We start from the raw sequence: 27,105 nt of genomic DNA on the forward strand, positions 1-27,105 counted from the left end.
TTAAAAGGGCAGTAACAAAAGTACTTCTACATGAGCAAGGACAAATCCTCAGTACGCATGACTAGATTCAGCATGCTTGCGTTGAAATCAAAACAAAAAATGAGCAGATTCGAACCCAAGATGAACATTTTGATGTGTGTGAATGAGATTTTTTTTTGTATCTTTTTAGTGTGTTAATTACTGAAATATTTAGAAGTGAAAATGTAATGGAATTCGTATGTTATAGTAGTAATTGTATTTTGTCTGTTTTATTGTAGTAGATTTTGCGGGTTAAGTGGTAGAGCAGCCACAGGCTGAACTTCGCCCATGAATAAAGAAATTCTAATTCTAATTCTAATTCAATAAAGGGAGTGTCTGCTCGTATTCTAACGTCAAACGAAGGGAGTGTACGTTGTTAGGTTATATGCCTGTTAAGTTTGGTTCCCTTATCATAAATACACACATAGTGTATTGTTTATGCTAAGAGAAATAAACCCAACAAGCATAACCTAACAACTTAGGCTAGCGCAACAACGCATTGCCCCGTGACGTCAGAACGCAAGGTTGCTCTAGTGTTGTGCTATAAGGGAGACGACCAGTATATCACTGACAGTGGCAACTCTGGTTGGTCCTCGCTCGGGCCAGAACAAGAGAGTTACAATTTGCGTGCGCTGCGATTCCCCATGTTACCGTCTTCCTTGCTGAGATTGGCGTACGAGCGCTCGTGGAGATAGGTTCACTAGCAAAAAGCGGTACATATCCGAAGGAGCAGCAATTCGCGAGTGATTGGATCAATTTCGTCGACTTTATTGTCAACGTTAATTGCTCATAGTTCATAGTGCACCGATTCAGTGTATTTTTTCCTTTGGTGTTTAATCTAGACAGCGACCCATTAGATCACCGTGGCTTCCGGCGGGCAGCCGGTTCCCACCCAGGATGCCGAAATGTTGGACCCAAGGGAGAAGACGGCAGCGGAAGGATTAGTCAACCTGGCCACAACGGAGTTTACATTAACCCAACATGTTGATGACGTTACCATGACTGACTCTGTACAACGCTCAGGTAAAAGGACACTGGACGAGGTGAGTGAAGCCGATCGCAACCAAGAGAAAATGTTTCGCCCCACTCAACCGGACCACCGACCCCCAACTCTTTGGTATTCGGCCGACACCACCGCATTTGTGGTCCTCTTAGAAGGACAGAACCAAAACATCGGTAAACTTTCTAGTGGTAGCCTGGGTAATAAATTCCGGAAGGCCAACATTCCCGTGTGTCTAGTGGAACAATGTGGCAAAAACAGGGTACGGGCCACTTTCAAAACAGCAGAACAAGCAAACGCTTTCGTCAGGAACGGGACCTTTTTGGACTCCCTTGGGGTCAGAGCCAAAATACCACATAGCCTGATTCAAAGGGAAGGGCTAGTGTATGGAATTGAATTTGACGTGACAGAACAGGACATTCTAGATGGCATCGATTCTCCCTTTCGGGTTACGTGCGCTAAACGCCTAAAGAAAAAAATCTGGCGAGAGGATGGCACTTTCCAACTCGTGGACACAAAGTTGATTTGCCTCACCTTCCACGGCAAATATTTGCCCGAAAAAGTGCTGATAAATAAGGAAATCTTCACAGTCAAACCGCGAGTTCGATCGGTTTTACAATGCTCTGGCTGTTTCCGATATAATCACTCCCAGGTTCAATGCCGGTCTAAACCACAATGTGCTAACTGTGGCCAAGAACGACACGGGGAAGGATGCTCCAACCCCCCTCACTGTAGCAATTGCAAGGGCCCCCATGGGGCACGTGACCGCCAATGCGATTTCTGGCAAAGAGAACAAACCATTCAAACTCGTATGGCGGAAGAAAATATTTCCTATTATGAAGCAAAGGCCAAACTTCTTGGCACCTTCCACCCACCCCTAACTCGGGAAGATATTCTGAATCCCATGCTAAACAAGCGTGACTTTCCCAAATTGTCCCCCACACCCACCTCGACCCCCTCGAACGGAACACGTCAACTCGGCGCTTGGGATAACCCCTTTCATACATTACAGAAGCATTTTGCTTCTGACCCTCCCACCCCAAGTGGTCGACAGACCGCCACGCCGCAGGCAGTGGAGACAGTTCGTTCGAAAAACAAAATTCATCCCCGCCGCTGGACTGGCAAGCCTAATAATCCCGTGCCCCATTCCTCCCCGAAGGAACAACATGCAGATCTACAAGTCAAGGCATCCAGCACCAACGTTGAAAAAACAAGAACAATTTCTAGTTCATCGACATCGGAAGATGAATTTACCCCCTCTCCCCCATCGGGCGAAACGCTCATCCGGCCCGGAGGGCCCTTCCCCCCCCGGACACGGTATCATCGCCGCCTTCGGAACCACTGCAAGTTCACCATTCCGACCAACAAATGATCTACAAATCACTCTTGGACCTCATAACGACCTTATGGGCATCAGTGCTCCAAATATCAAATATACGCGAACAAACGATTCTCATCCAGCGAATACAAGCACTCACGACCCAACTGTTATCAATCATAGCAGGCTGATTACCTATCCTTCGCCACCTAGGTGTTCCTAACAACTATAGCCTTACAACAAACTTTTACCTTCAACCCTTTTTCGATTTTTTTCTCTTTCTTTTTTTTCTTTTCTTCTTTTTTCTTTTTTGTTTTCTTTTCCTCTCGACAAAATGAATATATTACAATGGACGCTCGCCTATCCCGGCATAGACCGCCTCCATGAGTCTTTCTCTCTTGTTTATTTTTCTTTCTTCCCTCCCCCTCCATGTCATTTCCTGTTCTTATACAATGGAACGTCCGCAGCTTTTCGGCCAGAAAATGTGAATTACAGAAACTTGTGGCGGATTATAAACCGCATATCCTTAGTTTACAAGAGGTGAAAGGAACTCGCTATGAGACCTACAGATTACCACATTTCATCTCTTATGGTCCCCCTTTCCCCGCAACACAACGAGGTGTTGCTATTTACGTACATGAAAATCTTCCACATTCCCCCCTCTCTCTCCCCTCCTCTCATCCTTTAATTCACCAGTATAACGTCGAAATTGTTGCTGTCCGCATTCATTTTCATCAACACCTATTCACACTCCTCTCCCTTTATATTCCTCCCCACCACTTTTCGCAGAACATCCCTTTATCCACCCTCACTGACCTTCTCGCCTTACTCCCAGGACCCTATCTCAAAACCGGAGATTTCAATAGCCATCACCAGCTGTGGGGCAATGTCCTGACCGATAGATTAGGTTATACCATTGAAAATTGGATCCTTGAGAACGACTTCATTATAATGAATGACGGTACCCCCACCCACTATCCACACAATGGTTCCCGTCCGACTGCTATCGATTTAACATTAGTGTCTCCAAACCTTTTTTCTCATATCAACTGGACCAATGATTTTGACTTACGAGGGAGTGATCACACGCCGATATTTATTTGTTTACCACATACCTTTTCGAAAACAGGCGTGCCTGACATTCCTGTCCGTCGATGGACACGTGAGTCTATTAATTGGAATACCTTTCGCTCTTATTTTCTTAAATTATACTATACGGATGATATACCCTCCCACCGGACTATGACATATACCAAATTCCTCCACATGATTACGTTAGCTCTTGATCGGAGCGGTACGCGCCAAAAATTATTTTCCAACGACCGATTTCCTAAGATTCATTGGTGGAATAATCAGTGTGCCGCCATCAAAAAAAAACAAAAAAAAAACAGCACTCACAAAACTTTATGCCAAACACCCCACGCCCGAAACATGGCTGGAGCTCCACAAACTTCAGACGCTCGCAAAAAATACATATACCAAAGCCAAACGACTGGCATGGAAACTTTTCTGTCAGTCCCTTGATGTGACTCTCCCCATCGGAGTCATTTGGCGCAAATTCAACTCTTTACGACACCCCCATGTTCCTCGCCCCCGACCGATTAATAATGCCTGGGAAGTTGAATTTATGGATCTCCTCACACCTCCTACGGTTACCCTACCTCCCCCATCCCTAGCCCAGACAAACATTTCATTCACAGCAGATTTCCCTGCTGTTACAATATCGGAACTTCAACATATCCTAGAGAATACCCCCTCTACTGCCCCAGGATATGATGGCATCACTTACGACACCCTCAAACACCTCCCAGAACAAGGACTTAATATCCTCACGGCAATCTTCAACTCTGTTTATCGTAGGGGTAAAATCCCGCGAGGTTGGACTCAACATGTTGTCATTCCAATATTAAAACCGACTAAACCAGCTACCCATGCTACGTCTTACCGCCCTATTGTTCTTATACCAGTAATGGCTAAATTATTTGAAAAAACTTTACAACACCGAATAACTTGGAATTTAGAGAAACGAAATTTTTTTCCTCCCTCTCAAATGGGTTTCCGTACCGGGCTTGGCAGCCAAGATGCTATATGTACCCTTACAGTGGCACTTCAGAATAGCCAACTCTTGCGACAATATTGCTTTAGTTTATTCATAGATGTTGCTCACGCCTACGATTCGATCCAAATTCCCATATTATACCAAATTCTTGCTACTCTTCACATTCATCCGGTGGTAGCTCACTTAATATGGCATTTATATCACGAACGAATATTGGTTTTTTGGTTCCCCCATAACGTTACGGGACCACGATTAATCCGGAGTGGTGTCCCCCAAGGCTCCCCACTCAGCCCAATTCTTTTTAATATATATACACAATACTTGCATCAAACACTAAATTCTAATCATCATATCCTTCAATATGCTGACGATTTTTGTTTTTACAATAGCACATCAGATGCCACTCGAGGCATCTTAGACCTACGCAAATTTATCATTCAATTACGTGATCAATTAGCGCTCCGCGGCTTATCATTTTCCCCGGAGAAATCATAGATTATTATTTTCAATCCGTATATGCTTACTCGCTATCCCAATACATTAACTCATTTACATCAAATTCCGGTGGTCCAAACCTGTAAATACTTAGGTATTCATTTCGACCGTAAATTAACTTGGCAACCACATCTTACATATTTGCTCACAAGAGGGAAAAAATTGATCAACATTTTGAAAGGGCTTGCCACTACCAAATGGGGGGGCCACCCCTCCATTATGCTATTAATTTAAAAGAATTGCTTTCGCTCACTTTTTGACTATTCGGCGCCCGTATTGGGCGGGATGTCTGATCGCTGGCTCCAAAAAATGGATATCTTACAACGTCAGGCACTCCGCCTTTGCCTCGGATTAATGGCATCTAGTCCCAATGTGAGCGTTTATGGAGAGAGTACTCTACCACGAAATACATATTGAAAACATGGGAACGACACCCTCACCCCTTCAATACCGTATTCGCTATTCAACGCCAACTGAATGCAACCCTAACTCTCGATCGCTCTCGCCCTCGGCTTTTCTTTTTATCTTGTTATAATATTGATCGCGACGCCTACCATCTCAGCTTTACATTCCCTTTGATATACACTTCACCAATACTCACCGCCCCTCTCCCTAATATTAACTTTACTGATTTCGGTCGACACGAATATTACAAAGAGCTCTGGCCCGACCATACTTTTATCTACACAGACGGGTCCAAAGATGCCGACCGCGTTGGATGTGCCTTTTATGTCCCTCAGTACAATGTTGTACGACAATTTTCCCTATCGTCAGAAGCGTCTATTTACACGGCAGAGTGCTATGCCATTTATCAGGCCTTGATCCACGCTCGAGAAGCACAATACACGCAAACTTTAATTCTCACAGATGCCCTCAGCGTATTATTCACGATCGCTCGTTGTGGTAAGGATGCTTATCGGTTGCAACTCTTTCCCATCTTAATTTTACAAGAGTATTTTCACCTCCAAAACAAAGCCCAACGCGTACAGTTTACCTATGTCAAAGCGCATAGCAATCTTAATCCTCATCAAGACCTTGTGGATCATTATGCCAAAACAGCTGTGGACGTTCCTTTCCCCTCTCCTATCCGACTTGCCTATACTGATCTTCTCCCACGGGTCAAAAAAAAAAATTCACTCTCAGTGGGAAAATTGGGTTCATGACGCAGTGGCAAAAACCACTACTTACAAATGGTTCTATGATAAACTCCCTATTCGACCCTGGTTTCATCATTTAAAAATGCCTCGTGAAGTGATCACCTGTATCCTACGCCTTAGAACGGGGCACGTGACCACAAACGAGCATCTGGCACGAATTCACCAAACTCCTTCTCCCAATTGTACCTGCGGAGAACATAAACAAACCCCCACCCATTTATTTTTCCAATGCCCGCTCTGGATCACGCAACGTCAGGCACTCCTCCACAGACTCCTTCGACAAAAGCTTGCTTTTCCCTTCTCCTTGCCCACTCTACTTTCATCTCCTTCCCCCTCTACTATGTGGATTCTCTATGGATTTGCCCGACAGTGCGAACTTCGCTTTTGACTACATCCCTCATCATTACTGTATTATAGTGACAGTGAAGTGAAGTGTAAAACAATATTGTGCTGTTTATATTAGTGCGCGAACTTCTAGCCCTCAATGTTCTCAGACCGTTGCCCAAGACTGCTACCATTCAAGCGGTGAGGGGCATGAAGAAGAAGAAGAAGTCTTCCTTGCTGATCTTCACTCTGTGTGTATTTATTTACTTAATATATCCAATAAGTACATATCTTGTGTTATTTTATGCTATAACTTAGAGTAAATAGATTTATTACGTTCCAGGGTAACTATACTATATTTGCTTGACCTAAAAAACTGATATTGAAGATTCTATCATATGTGAACTCTTGTGCAAACTAAATCACTTCAGAGGTTATGAAGAATTTCTCAACCAGGCGGCTGCAAGGGTAAATTTAGGTTATTCTGAAAATCTGGAGGATAAATGACCGGTTTAAGTTATTTTTGATAAAAATCTTCTAGGGTTCACTACAGCAATGATATATATCCCTTCCCCCGCGATATTAAACATTTAAATGATGTTAACATTTTTCAGATATTAACCTCTTCAACCATTTCACGAACTGTCAGGCGATGGTTGGAACGAACCACTCCATTAATTTTCTCCACCACTGAATCACTTTTTGACGCTGATGGTCTTCCTGAATGGGTATCATCTTCAACGAAAGTACGGCCTTCTCTAAAATGCTTCCATTGATTGAATTGGCGTTTTAAGTCCACTGTTAGGTTAGGTTCCATTAGCACTCCTTTCGTTTAATTTGGTATATACGGACAACATCGGCTTGTAGCAGCAGCAATAGCACGTCGGAAATAGATTTTCGTAGAAAACCACATGCATTCACATTACACTGTACGGCTAATCGGAAGTCGACCTACAGTTTAAAGTGGGATCCGAACCACCAGGTGCCTCCACCAGGTATCGAACCCGGGACCCCTTGATTACAAGGCAATGACTATACCACTGCGTCACCAGGAGGCTTAAAATGCTTCCACCCAGACACCTAGATCGTAAAGGTGAACTGTTCATTATAGTATATAATACTATGTATATTAGGTAACATTTAGTATAAGGGAAATGGATTTCTTCAAATTTACAGGAGAAAGTACTTACGGAAATCATTTTCTGTAGCATTGTGGAAGTTCATGAATCTAGTTTTGATCCATTTTAATGCGAAAACATGTCTTTTTCTGCGAAAATCTCTGTCCGACATGCTGTTTCTGCTGCCGCCATTTGCTTTCTGGGTAACACTTTACTATACCGGAGACGGATTTCTTCAAATTTACAGGAAAAAGTACTTACGCAAATCATTTTCTGTAGCGTTGTTGATGTTTGGGAATGTAATGCGAATGCATGTGGTTTTCTACAAAAATCTATTTCCAACGTGTTATTGCTGCTGCCGCCATTTGCTTTCTGCACGAGAGCACAATACGCAATATTGCTGCTGCTACAAGCTGATGTTGTCCGTATATGCTAAATTAAACGAAAGGAGTGCTAATGGATCCTAACCTAACCTAGTAGGCATACCTCGTCCCCATGATGGTTCATGAGGCTATCGTGAATTTTTGGGCTAACATCAATGGATTTGGGGGCTACCCGTGGATGGTTTGTGGGAAATAAGGAACAACAGTAAGTACTTGTTAATGTAAGAAATAGACATTGTTTTCATTAGAAATTCATTATTTCACCTTAGGAAATGTTTCGCAATGCAGAATAGTACGTTAGCAATGTCAAAAAGTGCGAAATATATGATTTATAGGTGTTTCTCTTATACTATATTAGTACTGTATATTAATGTGTGGTTCATATCCATTAGTAATATCAGTATTTATTATTTCAGACTCCCCCAAACCATGTCAACACAAATCTCATTCTGGAGGCCTGTTACGAAAGCAAGTATGCGATTGTTAATTTGGAAGTCACAATTGCTTCTGCAAGGCAGGAATACTAGCAATCTCACCTATTGCCAGTATAGACAATTGGCACACAATCAAGTAATAAGGTGCTCAAACATGTTCCTACTGTCTAATTGCTATAGAATAGAATTACTTCCGCAAGTGATTTGCAGAGGTTATGCTAAAGGCAAGGATAAGAAAAAAGGCGACAAAGGTAAGCAACAGTGTGAGAAGGTTTTATCGTAATGGAATAAATGTTTGCATAGCTATTAAAGATTTTTTTTATTATTATTTATTTATTTATTGCAAGGTGTGGAGTAAAGTCTGCTCAATCAGTAGGCCTATTGGCTGATACAGGCCATGTGTTTTGTATGATTTTGTTTATTGTTGTTCGATTTTTCTGCCACTTTTGGCTAATCGTGGAGATGAATGATGGGTAACAGTTCCGTATACCAGAAACACAATAAGATCGGATATTTTGTGTTTCGCATGGTTCGTATTTACCAATTGTTGGTAAAATTTTAGTATGCCCAAAATGTATTTCTTCAATTTTACAGGAGAAAGTACTTACAGAACTGACTTTCCGTACACTTTTGAAAGGTTGTGGAAGTGTTTTTTCCCCATTGCTTAATATATTTCGCTTGTAAATCATGTATTTTTAAGATTAATGTTTCTCCAATGAACGAAAGCTGTTGCTTCTATGTCCTTCCACTACGTGAATCCAATGTTGCGTGCATTCGATGATGTAACCCCACGAACCATTCATGGATAGCCCCATGAACTATTTCCGATAAGGTTTGGTTAGGCAAGCATAGTGAAAAAAAAGGGGGTTGGTATCACTGACAGGGGCTTACGTCATCAAATGGACGCAGCATGCAGTTCACGTAGCGAAAGCAATGTCAATTGTACATCGGTGAGTTATTTCTCTTGAAAAATACATGATTTCCCGGTCAAAGTAGTTTCTTCTGTAAAAATGAAGAAATGTGTTTCCGATATACGGAACTGTTACCTAATTATGTATTGGTGAAGGACACTCACATAAAACACCCGTGCCTAGTCCAGGATTTGAACCCAGGGCCCCTTCTGTCGTAGCATGCTGTGATAACTGCTCTGCCACAGGGATTGGCATGATTACCAAGATTAAATTCTTAGTACACCAACAAAGGTGGATGACAGGATAGCAACTTTTTTTTATGTCTCTCTCCTGCCACTTTTTGCCAGTTACGTCAACGAGGATGAGTGATGGTTAGATGAAATTGATGAAGGGACACTCACAAAGAACACACATGTCCAGGTTGCTACCAAACCTGAGAACTTTGCTGGCAAAATTGAAATTCGACCACTTAACGTGGTTAGCAGGTGGTAGTTGGGAGGTTTTATAAAGAAGACAAATTCACTCCACAAACATTCCTAAGATCACAAATGTGCATGCTGTACATATGTGAACATATTCACTTCAGAATAGCAACCAGGTATACTTTCCTTCTATTTTGAAATGTAAATTTGCCACTTAGGAATGGGGACATTTTTTGGAAGGAAGGATGCAAATAGGGTCGTAAGTAGCAAACTGGAATTTTCTGTTCCTTTCGTTTAAGTCCCACCGAATCAATTAAAGAAAATTTTATAAGTATAATTTTCTATTGGACATGTATAAAGATTCTTAACAGTGATGATCCAACATGTCTGTGATGTTTGCTATTAAAAGAATAACACAAATAATGTAAAATTGCAATTTTTTTTATGCAAGTGTTTTTTTCTCGAACATCCTAGATTTGTCAATGTAGAAAATATACTATTTGCTTAAAAGTGAGTTCTTACATATAGGAAACTAATATCATAGTAAATTAAATTATGATCTGTAATTTATTTTTTAAATGTTATGATGCATTTTCATTTATAATTTCAGGAAAGAGCAAAAAAGTTGAAATAAGGGAAGATGAACTGGCTGAAGTAGTTGATGTTGAAAAACTTAAGACCCAGTTGCATAAAGCTGTTGAGAATTTAAAAAACGATTACATAAAGCATGTATCTTTACGATCAGCTACAGGTAGAGTAAGTTCTTGTAATTGTTCTATATGTAACAATGTCAGTAATTATGTGGGTGATGGTTTAATGTCAAAAAACAATTTTTTGTGGTGTGTGTTTCAAATAATAATGTAAGAGTTTATTTGTAAGTAGGCATTTTGTCTATAAATGCTGTAGTTCACAATTGAATGCACAATATTAGCATTTTCTTATTGCTCTATAAATTATAATAAAAATAACCCCTGTAACAGCCCGTGAGAGCCAGTGCCTACTATCAACTGCCAGCCTCACTCCCATCTGCTGAGGTGGATGATCACCCAACCAGTTACGGGGTGACGTGTGGTCAGCACGATGAACCCCCAGTCATCGTCATATGTTTCAATGTTCTAGTTATGCTACTCATTCATATCGCCCCAGTTTCCTCACAATGGTTACAGGCCACTGGTTCCATACACAGGCAGAAATTTCAGGAAGAAAGTTGTTACAGTTAGGAGACTCGAATCTGCCTGCATCCCGTAGCCAGAGCCCAAAGCTTGCACCTTAAACCATGCAGCCACGGTGCAGGACATTATTTTGTAAATAGAAAAGATTATCTGGTGTACTCTATTTGCTCCATTTTGTGGCAAAGCACAGTTTTGAGTAGCTCCCAGCATGTAAAGTATTCTGACCCCTTAGTGAAAAATATCATTGAGGATACTATAATGTATTTATGTGTTGATGAGGTCTAAGGATGTACAATAGTTAGCTAGTCCCTTCTCCTCTGTAGCCACAAATGACAAGATATCAAATTTTACCCAAAATATGATGAACCGTGCACCCCTCCCCATTTTTTTTTTTGTTATTAACTTAATAGATTAGGGAAGTAGCTTCTGATTTCAATTGCTCTGAATAATAACTGGAAGAGGAAATTGTAAATATGTAATGGACTGTTTATTTCAGTTCTGCCTCAAAAATTGGAAAAGAAAATCCTCTGTTGTACCGTTACAAGCAGTTCCTTATTTTGATTATCATGCTAGATAGAGACTATTGAAAATAATGTCAACAAACATGTTTAGACTCCCATGTGTTTCGTCTAAAGAATGTAAACACTCCCAAATTAACATTATCAGAATGTTCTTTTGGTGCCTTTGAGCTGATATGTTATTTAACAGAGGTTAGCTTTTCTGTCTAACACCAGGCAACATAGGTCTGCTTCTTATTCACTCTTCATGTAAGGAAACTTACCTCTCATCCTTAAGAGATTGTATCTGTTATTGCCAATAATCTACAACTTGTAATTGCAAATCTGTAACCAAATTACATCATTTAAAAATTTGAATGTCTGCAGGTAAGTCTTAGGCCACAAAAACAGAAAAGTAGTGCTATGCAAGGTGTAAGGATGGGACAGATTATTCAGTATTGGCCTGTGTAGGCATATTGTAGGACTGTGTCGATACCGATGTTGATGTATCGGTATCGGTTGATGCAGAAAGTATTGGTTCAGATTTAAACTTTGATACCAGACAATATTTTTCTCAGGTACGGGTGTCTCATGGGGTCTGCCATGCAACACTTCTCCGGTGTCTACATATGATGGAATTATGCAACATGCATAATTTTCATTATTTTCCTAACAGCATTGTTGAAAGATTTTTTCTAATTTAGTGCATTTGCATTCATAAGGTCGGTGCCAAAATCAAGATTCCGGAAATCTATTCTGTAAGCTGGCTACACTGTTTTTTTGTAGGAATGTAGCACTGCTACATACATTATTATCATTTACTTTGGTCTGTTGTGGTGGCCATAGGCCGTGCCAAATATGAATTTTTGTGTAATATTTCAATTTGTTTCTTCTTAACTTTCATTATTGGAAGGTAAAATGTATTCTTTTACCAACTCTAAGAGTCCTGTCATACTGCAAAAATAATAATAAAAGAAACTATTTCATGTCTCTACGACAATGAATTCTTTTGCTAAGATATTTTGTGTACATTAAGGCAAGTTTGAAAAGTGCACACCTGAAGAGTTCCCATCCCAAGAGGCTGAGGTAGGAGAGGCTTTGTCCACCAAAGGTTAAGAAGATAGGTTGACCAATTAGGTTCTTTGTGGAATATTTGTCATTGAATGTCACTATGATGAAATATAAATGTCAGTAAATATTATGTTAGTTCTTAATTGGTATTGGTTAGAATTTGTTATTGCTCCATCTCTACAATATTTTTTTTTTCTTCCTTCTGATTATAGGTTCCATAGAATCTCTTCCTGTAAATGTTGATGGTAACGAACATGTTCTTCAAGAACTAGGGCAAATTGTGCGAAAGAACCCTAAAACAATTGTGATCAACATGTCTGCATTCCCACAGGCTATCCCTGCTGCACTTGAAGCAATTAGAGAATCCGGAATGAACCTGAATCCTCAGCAAGATGGTACCACGTTATTTATTCCTGTACCAACGTACGTATCACTTTGTTTGAAAATAAAACACACTACACATCTGTATGTTAGAATACTTTTAGAAGGGCAAGTGTTAGAAACAATGTGAACAATTATACCAGCAACGATTCAGTTAGGTGTGTGTTCAATGTTAAACAATCTTCTCTTTACACACAAAAAAAAGTTTAATGAAACTGTATCTTTCAAGCTGCATAGCATGGTAATTCACTCACTGGTCAGAGAAACGAAATGAATCACTACAAAATTCCAATCCTCCTCTTCCTTCATGACACAACAGCCCTTGAAGGCTCTGCCTTTTTTTCCGACCTTTGAGATTAGAGTCCACAATTTTATATTTCAAGTAGCTCCTCAATTGAAGGGTCAGGTGAAAAAGAAACAGGTTAAGTCAATACTTGTCGAACTCCAGAAAAAATAATTTTAATTAAATGAAAAGTTACCAAAAACTAGGGCTGAACCAATGCCGATGTATCAGAAAATATCGGTAGGAATTCATACAGAATAACTCCATTAAGCCTTGTTTCCATGATTATGAAAAACTAAATATGCTGACCAAGGCAGTAATTTATTTTATTAAAAACATAAACTAACGTAACGTTTCAACCTTCTAGCAAGGTCTTCTTCAGACTCTGTATCAAGTACAGGATAGACTGGACATAAACAGAAGAAGTAAGACAACGGGCAGGGGAGAATTGGAAGAGAAAGAAAAAGAGGAGAGAAGGTTTGGAATAAGGAGTATGGGGAAGACCACAGAAAAGATATGCAAAGTGCTTAGGAAAGCAGGAATTAAAACTTACAGGAAGGGAGGGAGAAGCATCTTAGGAATAGCGAGGAATGCTAACAAGAAAAAGGAAAACAGAGAAGAGGAAGAAGAAGGGATTATCTACGAAGTAAAATGTAAAGAATGTCAGAGTGTGTACATAGGAGAAACCGAAAAAAGGCTGAAAGACAGGTTGAAACAACATAAGGATGATGTACGACTTAAGAGAGAGAGAAATGCAATATTTAAACACACAAGAGAAACAGGACATGACATAGAGTGGGATGAGGCTAAGCAGATAGGAAGGGAGAAGAGAATGCTAGTGAGAAAATGGAAGGAAGCCAAGGAAATAGAGAAGAAAGGCGAAGAAGACACAATGAACTGGAATGGGGGACTGAAGTTAAACAAAGAATGGAAGAAGATGTTGGAAAGAGTGGAAAGGACAAGAGAAAAAGAGGAGAGGAGAAGGAAGAAAAATGAAGGGAAAAGAGCGTGAGATTAAAAAGTCCAACCACATTCTACATGGAAGTAATTGTGTTTAGCCTTTTAGGTGAAAGTAAAGTTGGAAAGTGAAAGTCATCTGCTAGAAAGTTCCAAACAACTTTCTAAATAGTCTGGAGGGAGTAATGCTTGTGCATATATATTACCCTTTTTGTTGTATCTGGTTACTTTTGTACTTGATATAGAGTCTGAAGAAGACCTTGCTAGAAGGTTGAAACGTTACGTTAGTTTATGTTTTTAATAAAATAAATTACTGCCTTTGTCAGCATATTTAGTTTTTCATACAGAAGGTCGATCCGGGTATATGTGTCCGATTTTGGACTAGCACTTACCTTATGAAAATCCACGGGGTCACCATCGGTTGGCCTCAATGTGATCACCGTGTGTCTTGGCAATAGCCCTGCACCATAACTTCCATTGTAAGAGGTTACGATGAAGTACAGGAAGTGGAATCTTCTGCCATTCCTCCTGACAGGCTTTCCACAGGCCCCGGAGATTGGTGACACGATGAGAGGAAAGTGCTCGTTTCAGTAGACCAAACCCACAGAAATTCATGGGACTCGCATCCGGTGACTTCACCAGTATATCATGAAATGAAATACCCCGAATGCCGATGTCTGTCACCATATGTGGCAGAAAGTTCTTAGTAGAACGAGATGTATGTGATGAGACCTTACACCGATAGGCCTCACTGAGGTAATGTTCACGGCTTTTAAATCCTTCCGGAGGTTTAATTTCTCACACAGGGTGTGGTTCACAGTTGACTGGGCCACGTGGAGTCGTGTGGCCATCACACGTTGCGTCGGGAGGTTTCCTTTAGTGCCATTTGATGCAGCTTCCGAGACACGGGTGGCATCACTGCACTGCAAGCTCCCTTCCTCGTCCCCCTGGTGGGTGACTGAATAGCTGGAACCTCGTGGTTTTTATGCCGCTTGATTATGTTCTTGATGGTCATCGAACCCAACGCACATCCATGTTCTTTGCATTGTTTCTGAATTTTTGACATCGAATATTTGGTGTGGAAAAGTGCAACTACGTACCCCTCTCAAAAACAGTTCACCTGTGGAGCCATGATACACACAACACACATTCGTGATAGTGCCACGATACTACAAGTTCTAACCGTCCTCCCATGCTTTTAACCGCTTGGATCGGTCGATTCTGTGCACAGGGGTGATGGTTCAAAATCGGACACATATACGCGGATCGACGTTCTGTATACCGATACTTTTCCGGCATTTTAATCTTTCAAGGGGTCCGCAAAAATGCCACGTGACACTTTCACAGAGTCTGATTATCCTAAAAATTATGCAAAATTCAAACTTTTTTAATTTTGCACAGAAAATTATATTTTGTAATTACATGATATATATTTTAATATTCTGATGCAATTCTTGAATATTCTAAAGCAAATTTCTTTGTAATTTAATGCATATAATTGGAGAAGAAAATTTACACACCAATATTGATCAATATATTGAGTTTCCTTTTTGTTTTGCTGCTGTCTGACAGACAAGACAAACATGTTAAATTCACCACAAGGCATTATAAGCTATTTGTGTGAACATTGGAGTGGAGCTACGAAAATCAAACCTTACCTTCTGTAATAAGAACAAGAGGTATGTGAAATACAACCATTTGTAATTTGTATGGTGTTTGTTTATAAATAACAAAATATAATTTCCAACACGTGGCATAAGGCGTTATCTTGTGTCAAATATCCAGAATAACTTTGAATTTGTAATACTACATAGGTAAGCTTGAGAAAAAAAGTAAAGTACTCCACTGTGCTTTGCATCATGGCTTAGGGCTCCACACTTTCTTGATCTCGGCCGAGCTGGGATGATGTGATCAGCTCCACGCCCCTGGCTGCCTTTACTCCCCAGAGTTTCCTTCAGGTACCCACTTTATACGATGCTGGGTGGGCACCAGAGCCACTTAAACAGGTGGAAAAAATCTCTGTTCTCCTCCGGCGGGGATTGAACATGGGTCCCTCACATGGTAGTCAGGCGTTGGTAACCTTGAGCCATAATATTTATTCCAATAAAACAAATAGATACATAATATATAAGAAAGAAATCAAACACATATAGTCTCTGGAAATGGACAATAATTACCCAAATCTTTGTGCACGAAATTATCAACTATTTTGATCTAATTTCATCAATTTCTCCAAGTTTTGATGTCCTTGTTAAAAACCACACAAAACATGTAAACAGCTTGATAAAAGACACTTTAAACATAATAAGTCTGTCCGAGCTTTCGATCCCAGAATTGTCATTGGGTTTGTGGAGAGACGGAGGAGTAGAAGCGGCAGAAGTTCTGTTGTCATATCTACTTGTTTTCAAAATTCCACAAAATTTTCTTCACTGTAATAACTAGGACTCTGATAGTTATACACTAAAAAAACACAAAATATGCACTAAAAAGTGTAAAATATGCAGTTTGAAAACCCGTTTAATTTATAAATGCTGTATATTGCAAACTATGAAAGATTACATGCCAGGCAATGAATATGCATTATTCTGAATGCTCATTCGCTACACAGATTTTTTTCAATTAATATGGTTCTGCGTTGAATGAAACACAATACGTTACAGATCAAGATAATGATTGCATTTGATAACAACATGATGTCTCAAATTTTCAAACTTGAAACTCCTCTTTTCAGCTAAAATAGTCTTATATTCAGAAAACACACGTTCCACTTCGCAAGATACAAGTGGACTGTATTTTAGGGCAATGAAGTCAGACACATCAAGTTCCAGATCATCAACTCGTCCATTTATGCAGAATTTTGCAAACTTTCACCATTGTTGCATACCCACTGTTCTTTTTCAATACTGCATCCAATTTCTGTACATACACAGGATCTTCACCCTGGACGAGGGCCTCTTTAACATCTTCTATAATTTTGATGCTTGTTTGAAGTTGTAACCCTTTGTTTTCTAATTGACAAATGGAATTTTTCAGGCAAGACGAATTTGCCACATTTCATACAATCCAGGACAAAGGAAAGAAGAAAGACAGAGAAAAGATAACAAAAAGAGAAGAGAAGAGCAAGGAGAAGAATAATAAATACAGTATATGCTCGGTGTTGGTTGTGGGTACAAAAATATGCACAACATCAACTTATTTTCATACAAATATGCACCTGTATATGAAATATGCATTTTTAGTTAAAAATCCTTCAATATGCAAAATACATAATTATCCGAGCCCTAGTAGTAAGAAATTTTATGTTCACGATGGATGTGGTAAATGCAGTTTAAGTATTCCTACGTGAAGTTTCGTGTTGGATAGTTTTTTTTCCGATTAATCGATGGCTCGCTGCCTTAGTGAATGAAGACAGTTGTTCCCAAAGTGTTCGCCGTGACTGGCTTACAGGGGTTCCAATTTTTCCACTGAAATGATTGTTACAAATATGTGCTTATTTAGCACTTTTTACATACAAAATGAATTTGAAATACGTGTTTATTTTTTAACTTAAGGTAAGCAACCTAATCGCACTATCTGAGCATTGCAAGTGTTAGATAGACCTACATTCTGACTTGGGCACCATAGACAAATCTTGAAATGCTAAGCGTGCCGAGAAACGAAAGAGTTTGGGAACCCCTGCACTAAAGGTACTGGGACACACATCAGCACTGCCAAATGGGAGAAAATGCAACTACCGCCACCTGGAAACTAACAGAGAAGTGACACACTACTATCACCACTCCAGATGCCATACCCTGAGTGAATGAAGGTAGTGAGCCTTCGAATTTAATCAGGCAAAAAAAATCCAATTGTGCAACTCAGAAACACGAAATTTCACGCAGAAATTTAATGTTATTTGTGAACTATCTTTTAACCTGCTAAAATCAACTTTTTAGTTTAATTCCTTGATGACAATTTGTTTGAAACAGAATAGAATAACGTATTTACACGTGTATAGTGCGCACCCTGGTTTTTGATAGGTAAAAGTTACAAAAAATTATATTTCGTATATAATGCACAGTACAATCCAGTTTCAAGAAATGGCTTTCTTAGTTGTAGGTTGTAAAGCTGTTGCTATGCTGATCAAGAGTGAATAACATCACGTATTCAATGAGTCACCTGTTGTGTGGACCAAGAATATCCTCTTGTGTAAACAATAAGTCTCCAACTCATGCCACCTTCTCCTCTCCCTCCACTGTGTTTAGCATCCCAAAGCTTTCACTCTTGAACCACCTTATTTATTCTGTAATAATAGAAAGCGAGATGAAAATTACATTATGGATTTGCTTCAAACTAGCAGTTAGCAGCACAAGGTTTCTTCCATTAAGGAATTTATACACTCCATGTATATATTATTATTTGGCCAGTAATACATTTTAATTATTGTTTTCTTTTTCCTTAGTTTTCTTTCATTCAAAGTACCATAGAAATCAGAACGTTCCTTCATTTTGTGATGAACTTATTTCAACCGCATTTCACATTAGTGTTGTTATCTTGAATGGAATACTGTTACCATATTCAGAAACTGCAGGATTTAAGCTTTCCAACGATATATAACATGATAGGCTTCCGTAAACATGAAAAATCAATGCAAGTGTCCCAAAATCATGGAATGACCTTGTACGGTTTCATGTTGACTGTTTGAATTATCCCGTCCATAGTACGCAGCACAGTTTTTGAGAGCAAAAATTTTGGAAAAAAGTGTGCATTATACATGAGTAAATACGATATCTGCCAGAAATGTAAATAAATAAAACACATGAAAAGTGTATATATTTGTTGCTATAATAATCAAGTATCTATATGAACATTGGCAGTCTTAGAATATAAATGACGATATACATTGAAATGGCAATATATAACAGTGCATTGCTTTAAATTGTTCAAAAATTTGATTCATGTTCCTCATATTTTCAGAGTTACCAAGGAACACAGAGAAAGTTTAGCGAAAAATGCCAAGATGCTTTTTGTGAAGTGTAGGGATAACATAAAGGATGTGCAAAATGACTACATAAGGAAAGCAAAGAAGAAGGACATGTCATCAGATCTGATCTTCAGGGCACAGGAACAGGTATGTTAGGTTTTTACCATTCCAACTGATTCTAGCCTGTGGATAAGTTTCACATTGGTGTTTAAAGAAAGTACATCACCCCTTAAAATTGTAAGTGTGGTCCGAATATCCTTGACTTAAATCTGGTAGAGAACTGTTGGTGTCAAATGGAATGTGCAGTTACCAGGAAGAACGTTTTTTGTTTTGTTTTTGGTTGTTACATGCAAGTCAACAGAGCTGCAGTGGTCAAGTTGGTACGCCATCTGACTGCTACGTGGAGACCAAGGTTCAATTCTCATGCTGGGTACCTGAGCCAACACTGTGGTTAAAAGCAGCGTGAGCATGATGGTGATCATATCACCTCCATGTATGGTCAATATTGTGAATTGCGCTTAAACAGCATGCAAGAATTAAAAGTCAAGTGGGGACCTGGGGCAAAGCACCAAAGTTTCAAATTGTCCAAAATTACAGCATTCAGGAATGTTGCGTAATTTCCATTTTTTTTTTAAAAAAAAAAAGTTGGGACATGGGCATTACATATACTAAAAGAGTGGTATTTTGTCATGCTTTTGACCATTTTTGGTACCAAAATCTTGATCTTTTATTCACACCATAAATATGTGGCTCGGTGATTCCTCATTTGATCAGTGAGCTGCTGTTTCATCTGCTCCTGACTTTCAGTAAGCTACAGCTTACCATCAACCATTTTATGAATTAATGCAGTAACATTAGTATCTTTATTATGTTTAATTTTAAGCTGGTCAAACATTGGATCACATACCTCGCACACATACTGTTGGGATGTTGTATCAGAAATACTCAAATGCAATGCTGTTAACTGTAAACATTTTAAGTTATATAACTTTCCACACTTACTGTATATTATACTGTTAGTAATCTTATCTGTATCTTTGCAAGAACCCAAATTTTCAATATCTAGTTCTGCATTGTCGGAAAGCATACTTTCATCAGTCATGTGCCCTTTTCCCTTGTTCCACCATTATTTGAACATTAGGTCATGACATGCCAAATCAACAAAGTCCACAACCCGACCATCTCAGAATTTTCTGAAACTCTACTATTTGGTAGTCTTCATGAAGATATGAAATCCTGAGAAATTGTAGCTTCCTGTGTGGCGTAGTTATGGAGTTTTGAGGGCTTGAAAATGCAAAAAATTGCCGATTGTTAGTCTGTGCCCGAGACTTTCATGGATTATTGATCTTACCCTAATGGACATAGAGAGCTGGTTGTAGTCTTGTTTGAAAGGACATGAATAAGCTTTCCAACTGTGTATCACATCACTATATTTAGAATAAAAATCTTTTCAAGGTCATCCACTTTGACCTTTGGACCTTGAACTTTTGAAGATGCATACTGGGATTTCCTTGGAACTGAAATATATTGTTAACACAAGGTTACACTATAACATAACTGAATTTGAAGTTGGGACGATTATGGGATAATGAAAGAAAAACAATTTAATTACTGTGTATTTTTTTTCAGCCGGTCGTTTCTAGTAGTAGTTTGCAACACTGTTGTTATTTTTACATTTAAGAATAATATGATTATCTACAGTAGTGAAAAATGGACAAGAATGTTTGTTTCCTGAGAAATAACTTACATGCTCCATAGTTCACAGGTTGTTCTTCAGTATTCATTCATTCAGTTCTTGCATTTCAAGCTGGCTTTCATCCATTGTTAAAGTGTACATTCTTCTTGTAGCAGTGGAAGAGTCCACTTTTGTTAGAACATTGCACGTTGGGACCCAACAAATGTCCAGTTGGACCAAATGATCCTGATGGTCCATGACGTTGAAGAAAGTTAATTTGTAAATCCCCGTTGTCTTCAGACACTTTCTAAACACACACTAGCCACCAGTTGTTATTATATACACAAGTAAAATATCCAGTAATATCTGTAAATTCTAAGGCATTTGAACATACAAGGTGTACAACTTTGCTTCCGCCGTTTTCCGACAGGTGGTAACAACAGGAAGTAGCGGTCGAAAGAAGCAGATCGCAGACGTCACGCAGTTAGCTTGGACCTCTGTCAAGATAACCCCATTCAAACATTAATCGAGTGGTGTGTGCATCGTGAAGTTGTTTGCGATTGAAAATGTCAGTGTAAGAGACAAATTCTCGCCATTTGCGGGAGGTTCTACTTTTGTGTTTCAATATGAAGAAAACTGCGGCTGAGGCTCATCGAATGCTCTCCACTACGTATGGTGAGGACGCTATAAGTGAGAGAACCTGTCGTGAGTGGTTTCAACGCTTCAAGAACGGTGACTTTAACGTCGAAGACCGGCATAGTGGTGGAAGACAGAAAGTTTTCGAAGATGCAGAATTGGAGACATTGCTGAGTGAAGACTCGCGTCAAACTCAAGAAGAATTGGCACGATCATTGGGAGTGACACAGCAAGCCGCAATACAGCGAGAGGCACGACAAAGTGATTTTGCAGCATGACAACGCACGACCCCACGTTGCCAAAGTGGTGAAAACGTACTTGGAAACATTAAGATGGGACGTCCTACCCCACCCGCCTTATTCTCCAGACATCGCTCCCTCTGATTATCACCTGTTTAGATCAATGGCTCATGAACTGGCTGACCAACACTTCCGATCTTATGAAGAAGTCAAAAAGTGGATCGATTCGTGGATCGCCTCCAAAGATGAACAATTTTTTAGACGCGGCATTCGTACGCTGCCCGAAAGATGGGAGAAAGTAGTGGCCAGCGATGGACAATACTTTGAATAATGCCTGGGTAAGCAATGTTTTTCATTACAGCGTCATATTTTTGGGGAAAAACGGCGGAAGCAAAGTTGTACACCTTGTATAATGAAACGATGTTCTGTAAATTCATCACATGCAGAATAACGTTTCATATGTATGACATATTTTGTAAAAGGAAGTACTGCATGAACCTTTTGGATTCCTGGAATGGAAATTGGTCACACAACATAGAAAAATCATCCTCATGATATGCTACATTGATGAAATTTTTCCGATTTTTGTAGTGTGCTGCTGCTACATCAGAAAAGTAAAATATCGTCAAAACCAAATTTATCCTTCAAAAATGTAATAAGTACTTTCTGGAGTAAGTGAATTAATGCTGTATCATGCTATCTGATATGGCAACCAAATTTTCAGTTATGACTGTCAAAGTATTGGGATTTCCATAATAAATAGTGAATTGATGTATTGCTGTTGCTTGACCATTATTCCAGTGAAAACCTTGTGAGACATCTTGCAACACACAGGAGTAATTTTCTGCAGAATCACAAAGTACACTGTAGTGCCTATCAACTGTTTCTTTTAAGTTCTTGAGAAATTAAGCTTGTTGGCATGAAAAAATTTCCGATCAGGAGTGCATTTTTTCGACTAGAATTTCTATGAATTCTGCAGGCTTCATTGATGTATCAAGTGTTGATCTGTCTGTGGATATCCACTGTTTGTTCCTGCTTTGGTGGTAATTTCCAGGTGATACTTATTAATGATCAAAAAATGGACTGTCAAGGTTTCCACGGATCTCAAAATCTTCAAGGCTTTCTAATGTGGATGGTGCCATTATGCTGGTGATCAAGGTATCTTACTTAAAAAAAAGTCAGCTCAAATTAAAACTGTCACACTATCTATTCAACATTCTACCACACTTGTTTCAAACAAGACTCCTGCACACATTCTTCACTTTCTAGTTGCAGAAGTATTGCACATTAGCAAATCTGCAATGCAATAGTGCAGTGTTGCAAACTCCCACTAGAAATGACTGGCTGAAAAAATACACTGATACTAATAAAATTGTTTTTCTTTAATTATCCCATAATCGTCCCAACTTTAAATTCGGTTATTTTATAGTGTAACCTTGTGTTAACTATATATTTCAGTCCCAAGGAAATCCAAGATATGCATCTTCAAAAGTTCAAGGTCCAAAGGTCAAAGTGGATGACCTTGAAAATATTTTGTTCTAAATATAGTGATTAGTGATGTGATACACAGTTGGAAAGCTTATTTCATGTCCTTTCAAACAAGACTACAACCAGCTCTCTACGTCAATTAGGGTAAGAGCATCCATGAAAGTGTCGAGCGCAGACTAAAAATCGACAATTGTATGTATTTTCAAGCCTCCAAAACTCCATAACTACACCACACAGGAAGCTACAATTTCTCAGTATTTCATATCTTCATGAAGACTACCAAATAGTAGAGTTTCAGAAAAATCCGAGATGCTTGGGTCAGAAATGACACTTTTTTTGTTGATTTGGCTTGGAATGATTAAGATAACATTTACGAATTGGTCCCATGTCAATACAGTGGTTCGGATCCCACTTTAAACTGTAGGTTCAGTCTCGATTAGCCTATCTATGCATAAAGTGTACTTAAAACAACAATTGAATCGAATCATGGAAACTGAGTTGTCAAATTATTGAAACCTACAAAGTTATCAACATAACACTTATTCCAATATTAAAATTTGGAATCATAACTTATACATTATACAGGGTGACACGGAAGTGTAATCATTTTTGAATGAACATTATACAGTTAATTGTACATCAGACTGTATTATTTTTGTTGTATAATGTGTGTAATCTATTGCCATTTATTTACATTTATTTACACCGCCAGATATTCCATGAACATCCTACGGGGATTGTTTCCTGGTCATTTGATTTCCAGGTTTGGAGATGTGCCTTGGCCTCCCCGATCTCCCAACCTGAGTATGTGCGACTTCTTTCTGTGGGGTTATTTAAAGGAACAAGTTTACATGAACATACCCCGTTCATTAGATGAACTGAAGACAGCTATTCGTAGGGAGGTGCATCAGATCAGCCAGGAGACATTGGAACACGTGTGGGGCAGCGTCACCTCTCGACTGGAAAACTGCATTATGGAAGATGGACATCACCTTCCAGATGTGATTTTTTCTATGTAACACAAATGGCATTATTTCCCACACCTATTCAACCCCCAGAAATAAAGTTTGGTGTCACATTAACTGTATACTGTTAATTCAAAAATTACTACACTTCCCTGTGTCACCCTGTATATATTCAGTGCATAACTTTTTACGTTCATCAATTTTTTTTTATACAGCCACATTATAAATTCATCACAACTAAATGTTGTAACTTTTGTACAATGCTGGTTGAACCAAATTTAGAGGGAAGCGGGGCAAAAAGCCCCTCTTTAAGGCTATATAATACCTGTTTTCAATAAATGGTGTGTTACTTGCTGCCAGGTGGTACTGGAAAAGTGTTCTAGTATAGTTTTGGTTTTGTTATTCACTGCCCTATTTATATAAAAAAAAAAAAGAATTAATTTTTTTTAGCCAAGTACAGTGTGAATTTTGTATTTTTTTTTACAGTTCATCTCAATCAAGAAATGTTTATCTTTGTATTTTACCACTGACTCACTAGTGTTGGGCAATATATCACAATATTGTAAAAATATTGTTCAGGCGATATTTACTAGACGATATATCATCACAATATTTTGATGGTATATATCATGTTGGTGATATATCATCAAGATATTTAGCAATATATATCATGTCACTGATGTATCGTCATGATATTCTGGCGATATAAAGGTGTCCCAAAACAAATGCAGGATTTAATTTAACTCTTTCGCTGCGGAATTCTCTGGCACACAATATCCCTTGGCTGCGTAATTAAATTTGAAAAAATATTTTTTTTATAAACAAATAATTTTCGCAATTACATTCCGTTATATATGAGAGAGAAGTTACAAAATTCATTCCTTGCACTGGAAAACCATTCTGTAGTCCCTGGTGGTATGATATTTTGAAAAATTTTGAAATTTTGAAAAAAAAAATTAGAAAGAATAATTTTAAAAAATTACATTGCAAAATATGTTATAGAGAAATTACAAAAGTCATTCCTTGCACTGGCAAACCATTCTGTAGTCCCTGATGGTATGGTATTTCTCAAAACATGGGATGATGCAGAGTGGTGGAGCGGCGTGGAAATTCGTAAGTAGTATCAAGATACTGGGTGGCGAAAACTTCAGTTTGTTCTGCTGTGTGTTCAAATACTGAGCGGGGAAAATATTTGATGAAACAAGAAAATGGTGTGCTAAATACTGTACTGTCACCAAGTAACTTAGCACTTGCCTGTGTCGAACTTCCCGCACCTAGATCAATGCTGCTTTGCACTCTGCTCCATGATGTTACGGACGGTGGTACAAATTCTTCATCAGACACTATACAATCACTGTCACCACTTGAAGTCTCATAAAAACTGTCGCTATTATCGTCATAACTTAATTCACCTTCTGATTCAACAGTTGAGTAACATCATTATCAGACAAGTGTTGACGACTTGACGAAGCCATGTTTTTTACATTCGAACATGCATTTGAAACTGACATGTCAGAGCACTCAACGCTCGTATTCTAAACAGAGGCGTAATTAGCGACATCATACGGATATAAACAAAACTACAAGTTCAAATAGTTCCAAATAGTATCAACAGATGTCTGAAGGCTACTAAAAGCGGCGTACTGCGGAAATGCGACACCCGCTGCGAGTGGAAGTATAAACTCGCAATAATGCGACTTTCGCGGAGCAAGGCACCTGGCGTGCTGTGCATAAATGCGACTAGCGCAGCGAAAGAGTTAATAAAACAACATTTTATATATTTATTAGTTGGCAAAGTTGTTACATTATTTGAAAGGGCAAACACTGTCATTAAATGTGGAAGAGGATATCTGACAAATGTCCTTTACGATGCATTTGGCACACTCAAAATCTTTTGACAAAATTATGGATCAGTTTTTCGCATAACTGCGGCTCAGTGCCGTCGATAACTCTTTACATTTCTGCTTTCAATTCAAGAATCGTTCTTATTTTTGCAGCTTAAACTTTGGACTTAATGACTCCCCAGAGGAAAAAAATTGCATGGTGAGAGGTCACAGTTGTTTCATTTCAGGCTCTTCTCCTACTATAAATGTCAGTTAATTTGCCCACAGTTTCCATACTATTACAAGCGCTCCATATTGACTAACCACAACATTTTTACTACAACGTGTGATCTCGCAGAACACTGCCAACCTGCGTTAATTTTGAGACACCCTTTATATCATGTTGGCGATATACAGTTATGATATTTTGGGGATATATATCCTGTCGGTGATATATCATCACTATATTTTGGCAATATATATTATGGAGATGATATGTTGACGATATATCACGATATGAAATTTCTATCGTCCATCCCTACACTTCACCAACGGCCTCTAATCGTGGAGGCATTGCATTCATTTTCAATGTTATTAGAATTTTGCTTCATTGCAGATAGTGGCCATTGCAGGAGACTTCATATCACAAGCAGAAAAAAATTTAGAAACTAAACAGAAAGAACTTCTTGGGAAAGACTGATCACGTTAACTTCTGCCATTTTGCAAGTGTAAATGACATCCTTAAGTCTGAAGAAATTGGTGAGAAGTTTTTAATCTTTGTCAACATCTAGCCATGGGAGGCAACACTGGTAAATAATGCCCTGATGATAACTGAATGAACCCACAAGATATGTGCAACAGCCATGTATTCTCCGGAGCAGTGCAAGCCAACGAAACAAAGAAACAAAGTACAGATTCAACATATGATACAAATAACATTGTTTCAATCACACAGGTCCTTGATCTAAATATCAGTGTACATGTATGTATTGACAGTTTAAAATGGTACTTCGTCATTGAAAGCCAAGTAAACAGTAGAAGATACTCTAAAATAAAATAATTTTCTATTAAAAGTTTCGATCTTATTTCAGTCCAAACCCATGACATTAATCAAAGAACAGTACATAACGATCTAGAACAATGGCTGTTAACCTGTCGTTTACCATTGACCTTGAAATATTAGGCGCATCCAGAAAGTAAGTTTCCTGGGGGTCGTGCACAAAAAGGAAACATTATTTCATTCAATGATTTATTGCCACAGATACAACACTTGTCCAGTTACTTGTCAACATAATTCCCTCCGGAATTGAGGCACT

At 38.8% G+C, this 27,105-nt stretch overlaps 1 protein-coding gene across 6 annotated transcripts; it reads left to right on the forward strand.

Moving 5' to 3' along the window:
- The first annotated feature begins 6,379 nt into the window (after nucleotides 1-6,379).
- mRRF1 (mitochondrial ribosome recycling factor 1) lies at nucleotides 6,380-26,849 on the forward strand. 6 transcript variants are annotated; one of them, XM_083144560.1, is made up of 6 exons: nucleotides 6,380-6,622; nucleotides 8,289-8,557; nucleotides 10,250-10,390; nucleotides 12,592-12,802; nucleotides 18,957-19,110; nucleotides 23,714-23,974. In XM_083144560.1, the coding sequence occupies exons 1-6, from the start codon at nucleotides 6,582-6,584 to the stop codon at nucleotides 23,876-23,878; spliced, it is 981 nt and encodes a 326-aa protein (XP_083000686.1). In that variant the 5' UTR covers nucleotides 6,380-6,581; the 3' UTR covers nucleotides 23,879-23,974. The 6 variants fall into 6 exon arrangements, with proteins under 6 accessions (XP_083000686.1, XP_083000689.1, XP_083000688.1 ...); XM_083144563.1 differs by having other exon boundaries at nucleotides 6,602-6,654; nucleotides 23,714-23,971; XM_083144562.1 differs by having other exon boundaries at nucleotides 6,621-6,715; nucleotides 23,714-23,971.
- The last annotated feature ends 256 nt before the right edge of the window (nucleotides 26,850-27,105 follow it).

The sequence above is a fragment of the Lepisma saccharinum genome, chromosome 23 (genome assembly GCF_977018435.1).
Source record: "Lepisma saccharinum chromosome 23, izLepSacc3.1, whole genome shotgun sequence".
Lineage (NCBI taxonomy): Eukaryota > Metazoa > Arthropoda > Insecta > Zygentoma > Lepismatidae > Lepisma > Lepisma saccharinum.

Bases quoted from the DNA above. Each gene is read 5' to 3' on its own strand.
- mRRF1 (XM_083144559.1), top strand. From the start codon at position 8,028: ATGGATTTGGGGGCTACCCGTGGATGGTTTGTGGGAAATAAGGAACAA. The intron at 8,078-8,288 runs GTAAGTACTTGT...TTATTATTTCAG, and splicing joins GTGGGAAATAAGGAACAACA to ACTCCCCCAAACCATGTCAA. The intron at 12,803-18,956 runs GTACGTATCACT...TCATATTTTCAG, and splicing joins TTATTTATTCCTGTACCAAC to AGTTACCAAGGAACACAGAG.